The sequence below is a fragment of the Pollachius pollachius genome (genome assembly GCF_949987615.1).
Source record: "Pollachius pollachius genome assembly, chromosome: 14".
NCBI lineage: Eukaryota > Metazoa > Chordata > Actinopteri > Gadiformes > Gadidae > Pollachius > Pollachius pollachius.
The window spans coordinates 13,853,469-13,862,352 of NC_136947.1; the positions used below are offsets into that span (position 1 = coordinate 13,853,469).

Consider the following 8,884-nt stretch of genomic DNA (forward strand, 5'->3'; position numbering starts at 1 on the left):
CTACTCAATTCATGAAGAAATATTTGAGGATATGTTTAATTATTTAAGAAAATAATTACCCGAATCGGATTCTACCTCTGCTGTACGTTTCAAACTTATGCTAGTATCGTGATAGTTCGTTGATCGTGCAGCTGGAATACGTCGAAGACATTTTGGCTCTTAATGTATTGAGAGCGCAATGAGTAAACATGTCTGGAGATCCAAGATGGCGCCAGTTTCCCCAAAACCGAGAACGGGCTCGTCACAGTGCGCTCTCTCTCTCCATTCACTCACTCTGCTAAATCATGGCGTCTGGTAGTACAGGAGGCAGAGTATCCTGCGGGAGGGATTTGAATTGTGTGCCGGAGGTAGCCGACACTTTAGCAGCAGTCGCCAAACTTGGGTGAGAAAAATACACTTGCTTTATACTAGTCTGTTTTTGGAGTGGAGTTTACGTAGCTATTTTCTTTTGTGCACGTGAGTCTTGCTAGGTTAGCCGGCAAATGAATAGCACGTGCAAAATCACAATGATGCTACTCAGAGTTCCTACACTCCTCTTTATCTCCAAAATCGTTTAATGTGTATTTCTCGTAGTTTCTCATGTTTACGTGCCATGATTTACGAGATGGCTAGGGTAAGTGAATGTGTTTGATCCGTCCGGTTGTCATCACTGATCCACTTTTTGAACTGTGTTTGCAGGTTTGACTTCCTGTGCATGCCCCTGTACCACCCGAGGTTCAGGAGGGAGTATGAGCTGGCCCCCGCTAAAGACCGGCTCGGTGCCCAGACTCGGTCAGATCTGCTTCTTTGTGGAAGAGGTAACGTGGGTTTATATGTTGTGTATGTGCAATATATGCGTGTATGCAAAGATATATAGAAGACAACACTTTCCACAACTGATGCTTTGTCAGAAAGCTATGGTATATGTATATGTTAGTCTCAAGTTCGTTGACGCATTCCTGGGCTATTGAGGTAACTGTCGATGTGGACGCGTATGGATAATTAAGGTGTTAAACATTATAAACTGTTTTCAAAATATAAAGTAATATTCCATATCATATTCGGAAACGTTTGGACTTTGCATATTCACGGGGGTTGGGGTTTGTCAAGTTAAACGTATTACAATTGTCCCACTAGGTAGTAAAACATACTGTATAACCATTTTCAGCACAGTAGTATGAACAAATTCCAATATTGCGTTCTTTATTGAGTGCATTCCCTGGGCACAACGTTTGTGTCCAGAATGGGCCTTATAATTCCAGTATTGCTGCTTGCAGCTTTTTCCAGAACCACTCATCCAAACTACTACACACGACACTGCTCTCCCTTCGGTGCTCCGCCAAGTGTGAATGCGGTCGGCTGAACGGTGGTCGAGAAAATCAGAGGACAACCAGATATACAGAGATGTATCTCTGGTCATCCAACAGAGTTGGATGACCATTAACCAATTCAGACTTGGTTATTTTTTTCACTGTCGCTTATGTGTGTTTCTTGGACACGTTGCCTCTCCATTGGCTCACGAAGGGCCACAGGATGAGCAATCAGCGGTGAGAAATGCCTTGCATGCAAGCTGACGCTCCTTTCACTCTCTCCGTTCTTGTGAACGTCTCCCCCAGATTGGAATACCCTTATCGTAGGCAAACTCTCGCCATGGATTGATGCCGACTCCGAGATCACCACAGAACGCAGGAACTCCGAGGCCGTAAGTTCCACAGCCTTCTCATTTCCTGCTCCTTTGAAGCGGTAGGTGGTGTATTATCCCTTCCATTAGATTAGCGGGATACTGCCTTCATGGCATGCTGAGATGACATGGAAGCGTAACTTCAGCATACAACGGTACAAAAACGAAAAAATATGAGTTCACAGACTATAACAAAAGATCAGTATCGAACAATAAAACAAGAAATCCCTATTAAACCAACATCGGGGTCCAAAGCGCCACACATCTGTATCAACATTAATAGAAGTGCGTGTACATTTGAGTGGCCTCGTTCATCCCAATGTCTACTTTCCTGCCATCATCATGAAGGGCTTTCAGAGGGTTTATAATTATTTGACTGACGTGTTCCTATGTGTGTGTGTTCCCTCCCAGGCGCTGGTCCAGGAGCTGAACTTCGCCGCCTACCTGGGTCTGCCTGCGTTCATGATCCCCCTGAAGGGAGCCCACAGCGCCAACCTGGCCCGTGTGCTGGTCAACCACATTCAGACCGGGCACCACACGTCCAATGTAAGCGGACCACACACGCGACACACAACCCCTATGAGGGTCTATGATGAGTGAATGGTCGTAATTATCACTGTTGCTATGCAATAGGTAAGGGGCAGTCGCATGTAATTATCTATGGAGAACGACCAACACAAAATCGAGTGATCCATGAGCCGTAACCGTACGCAGGGGTAGACATCCTCTGAAGTTGGGTGAATTGAGGTGTGCATGTAAATAACTGAGTGCAGAGTTCTGACATCGCCATCATCTTGATTGAATGTGAGTGAATGCCATCGTTGGAGTGTGCTGACTTTATCATTGTGTGTCCCACCAGTTCTGGATCCGCGTACCACTGCTCGCGCCAGAGGACATGCGTGACGAGCTGGTGGAGAACGAGCAGGGCAAAGCCGCCCCTGATGACACTAGCGTGGACGAGAAGACCTGGATCTGGTCAGTAGGTGGACCTTCATCGGCTTGGAACACCCAATGGGCCCTATTCACCAAGCGGCAATCTTGGCTCCTATTACTTCTCAATGCTAGCTGGATGGGGGAACTGAATCTGGAATTCTGCATTTAGTTCCTCCAGCCAGCTAGCGTAAAGAACCAAGATGGTCACTAGGTGAATATGCACATTGCTGTTGACTACGGTTCAATTATGACTGACACTTTCCATTTCTTTTTTTAAGGTGGCACTCATTCAGGACTCTCTGTGACTACAACAAGAGGATCTGTGTTGGTGAGAGCACATAGCCACATTGAGCAATGTCAGCAGTCGTGTTCTTGGGAGTTGTAGTCCTTCTGGTGCTGACTTTGATTTCCTTTCCCTGACAGCGATCGAAGTGGGTGCAGACATGCCCTCAGAAGCTGTGATTGATAAGTGGCTTGGGGAGCCAATCAAAGCAGCTATTCTGCCCACCAGCATCTTTCTGACCAATAAAAAGGGCTTCCCTGTGCTGTCGAAAGCACACCAACGGATAATCTTCAGTCTTTTTAAGGTACTGGGCAATGCTTTACTAGTATTATGAAATTGTACGCTGTTCATTGACATTGTCTAGAATATCTAGAAGTCTACCTTTTTGTTTGTTGTCATGTTTACCCTTCCATCATGTAAAGACTTCAATGTAAACATTTTCATTTGACAATATTCAAACGAAAGGATAGAATCACATTCATGTTTCGCTTAATGCAAGTTTATATTCCTATTTTTGCCTGGAAAAGAACCAAGATGGTCTCTAAAACACTTTATCTAAAACACGTTAAAAAAATAATCCTTGAATAACGTGTCCAAAAAATATCCTATTTCACATCATCTTCAATGAGGAACATTGACCAAAATATCTGTTTGCCCCCCCCCCCCCCAGCTGGAGGCCCAGTTCATCTTCACAGGCACCAGCCGTCACAGTGAGAAAGACTTCCGCTCCTACCTGCAGTACCTGGAGTACCTCAGCCAGAACCGGCCCACACCCAATGCCTATGAGCTCTTCGCCAAGGGCTACGAAGACTACCTGCAGTCCCCGCTCCAGGTGTGCATTTGTGTACTGTGTAGGCTGTGGGCTTCTCTGCCCGAGACTAGTGTAGATGCTCAGGGCGTCTGACTCCAAGCTGAGAGATGTCAGGTTTGATGCCCGTTGTCCGCATTCTGCCTGAAAGTGTCCTTGAGCAAGATGCTTCTTACCGTTTCAATAAAGACCGATAATCTGTATTTATCAGCCTAGGATAATGAGTATCAGTACATCCCTTGAAATTGTCTTCATGGCTGGTATTCTTATTTTTCTCACTGTCAGCCCCTGATGGATAACTTGGAATCCCAGACATACGAGGTGTTTGAGAAGGACCCCATAAAGTACTCCCAGTACCAACAGGTAACCTCCACAGCACCAGACCACAGCATAGAACTCCAACTCCAAGCATCTCCGGCTCAGTGAATTGACCTTTTCATTACCTCTCTCACCAGGCTGTGTACAAGTGTTTACTGGACCGCGTTCCTGAGGAGCAGAAGGACACCAACGTTCAGTGAGTGTTCACAAACCCTCAGCTTGGGTTCATAAGACCCACTATGCTGAAGCAGATCAGAACCAAAATAGAATATGAGCGACGATGCGTGTTCTGATTGGTGTGTTCCACACAAACTGGACCTTAACGAGATCGGCTCTGCCACAGGGTGCTGATGGTCCTGGGGGCAGGCAGGGGTCCACTGGTCAACGCCTCCCTCCGTGCTGCTCGCCAGGCGCACAGGAAACTGAAGATCTACGCCGTCGAGAAAAACCCCAACGCCATCGTCACGTGAGTTGCAATGTTACGCCATCTTGTCACCCTGCCGGGATAAGATGACACGCCATTTATTAAGTAAGGTGTTGAAGGAATAATATTTACACAACGGTGCAATAAATCAATGATTCTGAATAAAAGGTGAAATGGCAGCTATTTACTCTATTTAAGAATAAAACTGGTCCACCCAAGAGTCGTACAGAGACTCTACTACTTAAATTTCCCTATTTAATCACACATTTGCATATCAACCAACGGGATTGCCTACAAAGTGTGGATGTTGTGATTGGTCAGATCATCAAAAAGCCGACTCTTGATGCTGAAGCAGCTCGGCTGGTCAGCAACCCACATTGCATCTACATTGCGATACTGCTACTGCCTCAAAGCCCGAGGGATAAAGCCTGAGAGCAAGCATTTAGAATAAGAATTGGAGCAGCCCCATGGCTTGGAACCACGCGTTTGACGAGGGGGCAAACCGTTAACCTGCTCCCTCTGTTGAACCACTGAGTCAATATTAAACTGACCTTCAGCACATGAAAGTGCTCAAGATCCGGACACTGCTGTGTTTGAGAAGAAGTACTTCTTTAAAGTTCCCGAATCTCCCTGGAGTTCAGGAACCAAGACCTGAACACCAGGTCTCACGTCGTCCATTATCCCGGCCAGGTTGGAGAACTGGCGCTTTGAGGAGTGGGGCGATCAGGTGACCGTGGTGTCATGCGACATGCGGGACTGGGCCGCGCCCGAGAAGGCTGACATCATCGTCAGCGAGCTGCTGGGGTCGTTCGGCGACAACGAGCTGTCCCCCGAATGTCTGGACGGAGCGCAGCACTTCCTCAAAGGTACCGCCCACCGCCGCCGGGACCACACGCTTTTGCTCACATAATTGTATTTGGTGTAGTGGTTTGGGTGTTTGAACCCTGTCTACCTGTAGGCATCTTTGAGCAAGATGCCCGAACACGTATGAATTTGTCTGGCTGTAATTATAAAAGGTTCTGCTCAGTGATCAGAATTGTCACATACATTTAAAGACAAATGCTTAGGGGGGTACTGCATCTATCTGTATTCAACACACCGATGTGTTTATAGCACACTTTTCAAAATAGTCCACAAGTCTGATGCATTTCCACCTGCTCGCCTGGTTACCATGGGGTCAAGAGCATTCAGTCGCTCAGCCCCCCCACCTCTGGAACTCTCTGCCTCATGACATCCAACACTCCAGTTCCATTATCACTTTCAAATCTCACCGGAAAACTTATCTATTCAGCCAAGCCTACTCCCTTTAAGTCAGTTGCATTCTTGGGACTAGAATGACCCCACTGTTTTTCTCTTGTACACTGTTTTATTATGTTATTGTTTTTTGTTTTCTCTTATGAATGTTTGATTTTGTAAGGTGACCTTGAGTGTCAAGAAAGGCGCCCATAAATAAAATTTATTATTATTATTATTACTTTTATTTTTGCTTCTATGAACACCCAGTAGTGACCTCTGACCAGCCTCTGTTTTAATCATGGATCCCCATATCAAAACGTCATTCAACACCCGCGTCCGCATCAACCGTTCCCCTTCCTGTCGGAAAACCGCTTCTCAGTTCTACTTCGGCGCACTCTCTGCGCGTCATCGCCTCTCCCAGTGTTCCTTTTCTGTTTGGGATGTAACCCCATCCTCCATCCTGTCCTCCCCGCAGAGGACGGCGTCAGCATCCCGTCTTCCTACACGTCCTTCCTGGCGCCGCTGTCTTCCTCCAAGCTGTACAACGAGGTCCGGGGCTGCCGCGAGCGAGACAAGGACCCGGAGAGCCACTTTGAGACGCCCTACGTGGTGCGCCTGCACAACTTCCACCAGCTGGCTGAGCCCAAGGCCTGCTTCACCTTCACACACCCCACTACAGGTGAGATCCCTGAAGGAGGCGGCCCTGCTGCATTCACCTTCCGTGGGCTGTCCTCTGTTCTGTTCCTCCCCCCCCCCCCCCCATGTGCTTTGGGTTTAAAAGGCTATTAAGGGGAACTTTATTTCTACCCCCCCCCCCCCGGTATGACATTGATCAGCCATTGGGACTGCACCCAGCTGGGTGTTCTGTGCAGACACTGGTTAGCCTCGGTGACTGTGTCTCCATCATACATCGTACACTCCCATGTGTGATGTCAAATTTTTTTTTTTTCAATTACTTGTAATGGCAGTGCACCTGGTGGTCAAACAGGGAATGAAGGGAATTAACAAATGGGGGATGTAGAGGTTGTGTTCTAAGTTTAGAAAAACGTTCCAACCTGTCTTGTTTTCTTATGCGCCTCTAGATATGAACAACAACCGGTATCAGTGCCTCAAGTTCTCCGTGGGCTGTAACTCTGTCCTCCACGGCTTCGCCGGCTACTTCGAGACCACCCTGTACAAAGACGTCACACTCAGTAAGGAACAAAACTGTGTGTGTGTGTTCGTTCTAAAGCCTATACAATGCTAATCCTGGCTTATGTAAAGCATTCTTAATGATATGTTGGTTTTAAAGTCTGCTATTTAAATAAACTTGTCTCGCATAAAGACATTGTTTTGCTAAAGTTGAGTGGTGATTCCTCAAACGTAATGTCCGTGTCTTTGTGTTACAGGTATCAAACCGGCAACGCATTCCCCTGGGATGTTTTCCTGGTTCCCAATCCTTTTCCCACTTAAGGTCGGTCTACAATTTATATTTTCTTTTGTTATTTCCATTGAACAAAAGTTCAAGATTTCAAGGTTTATTATTTACCTACTCGTACAGGATGTGCATTGAAATGTTTGTGACATACTCTGTATTTCTGTGCTTTAAATATAAAAAAATAAAATACAATATGTTTGTGGTGTGACTCAATACTATCTAGCCTGGCTAACGCCAGACCCCATCTCAATCTACATTGAGATGAGGTCTGGGAACCACACATTCATTTTCTCGTATTTGAGGCGTGGTTTAAGATTGCCCGGAGCCGTTTATTGGGCACTACGAATCTCTTATCATATGAGTCTGTATGTAGCTCATAGCCAATCGTATCAATTATACCAGATGTAGTATGTAGAGCGACAGAAATTCGATGAGAAAGAAGACGATGGGTGTGTCGAATAGACGTCTTAATCGTCTTGCCGTCCCTCCCCGTTCTGTGATTGGTTCCCTATCTCGGGCCAAATTCGGATCCATGGAATCCAGGCTGCCTAGCAGAGTGAAATGAAATCACGTGCAAGGCAGCATGGGTATACCCAGGCTAAATACTATCACTGTTGAGCAGACAATACCTCGACTGTCTTGCCACTCCAATACACAACCACTCCTCAAATAGTTAATGCTCAAGTCACTGTTAAATGTTAACATCTTCTTTTTTTTTTTTTTTTTTTAACCACGACCAGCAACCCATCCCCCTGTCCCACAATGATGACGTCACGGTGCGCTTCTGGCGCTGCAACAACGGCAAGAAGGTGTGGTACGAGTGGGCGGTGACCGAGCCCGCCTGCTCCGCCATCCACAACCCCGCCGGACGCTCCTACACCATTGGCCTGTGAAGAGGCCAAGCCCCCCCCCCCCTTCCCCTACGCAGCCAATCCACCATCAGGAATCCACAGAACCCCGGACGATGACATCATAACATGGCAGTTGGGACTATGTTGGAATGCCTTTCCAATGGTCCTTGTTCACCTAGCGGCCCTCTAGGTCCTAAACCCAGACGGCCGCTAAGTGAACGGGGCCCATAGTGTCCTCTTTTGTAATGGTTTTGGGTGGGATTTAATGTTGTATTTGTTGGGTCACAGCGGTGAGGGAGCAGATTAAATGGGTTCTTGTTCAGACGCCAATTTGGTCGATAATATGCCAGTATTAACAACTGGTTTCTGGGACAATTTCCTGAGGGCATGGACTATCGTTCAACACTTGTATGTGTGGTTCCCACATTCAGTTATTTCTTTTTGTTAATTTTGCCGTTGTGTCAAAGCTTTTGAGTCACCATACATTATGTGTGTGTGTGGTTCTGTCGTCCCCCCCCCCCCCCCCCTCACTGGTTGAGGCCCACTCTGCCTTACGGGGTCCACATTGCTTACCCTCAAATTTGAAGCACTTATCCCCCACTCGGAATGACTAAACATTAGTTTGGGTCCCATTTTACATGTTGTTACTCCTGTTTTGGTATTTTCCACTGTTACTGGCTGGTCTGTATCAATAAAAGTTACTCCATATCCACCGAATACATGGTTCACTGGTCCAAATGTTTTTTGTCCATTTGCAGTTGTAATAAAACAGTCAAATTGCAGGAGCTCATCACTATGAATGATTTTAAAACTCGACTCACATGTTTTCTAATGGCAAATTTTGGAGTTTGTCAATGTTTCACTGAATAGTATTTCATCATTGTCTCGGAATTGTTCTTCACCCACTGGAATGTATTTGTCTCTTTTTTTCTCATGTCTGCTTTCTTTTTGTTT

At 46.3% G+C, this 8,884-nt stretch overlaps 1 protein-coding gene across 1 annotated transcript; it reads left to right on the forward strand.

The window, feature by feature from the left end:
* Window positions 1-268: 268 nt before the first annotated feature.
* Window positions 269-8,632, forward strand: prmt5 (protein arginine methyltransferase 5). The gene is made up of 16 exons (XM_079751088.1): window positions 269-382; window positions 679-797; window positions 1,596-1,681; window positions 2,072-2,206; window positions 2,520-2,635; window positions 2,872-2,921; window positions 3,017-3,180; window positions 3,547-3,708; window positions 3,970-4,047; window positions 4,140-4,198; window positions 4,346-4,468; window positions 5,117-5,292; window positions 6,138-6,341; window positions 6,745-6,855; window positions 7,051-7,115; window positions 7,820-8,632. Exons 1-16 carry the CDS (start codon window positions 285-287, stop codon window positions 7,970-7,972), a joined length of 1,899 nt encoding a protein of 632 aa, XP_079607214.1. The 5' UTR covers window positions 269-284; the 3' UTR covers window positions 7,973-8,632.
* The last annotated feature ends 252 nt before the right edge of the window (window positions 8,633-8,884 follow it).

What these genes read in the sequence shown, in the direction of transcription:
- prmt5 (XM_079751088.1), top strand. Translation starts at nt 285, where the DNA reads ATGGCGTCTGGTAGTACAGGAGGCAGAGTATCCTGCGGGAGGGATTTG. An exon ending in TCTGCTTCTTTGTGGAAGAG is followed by an intron (nt 798 to 1,595) that starts GTAACGTGGGTT and finishes CGTCTCCCCCAG; the next exon opens with ATTGGAATACCCTTATCGTA. An exon ending in AACGCAGGAACTCCGAGGCC is followed by an intron (nt 1,682 to 2,071) that starts GTAAGTTCCACA and finishes GTTCCCTCCCAG; the next exon opens with GCGCTGGTCCAGGAGCTGAA.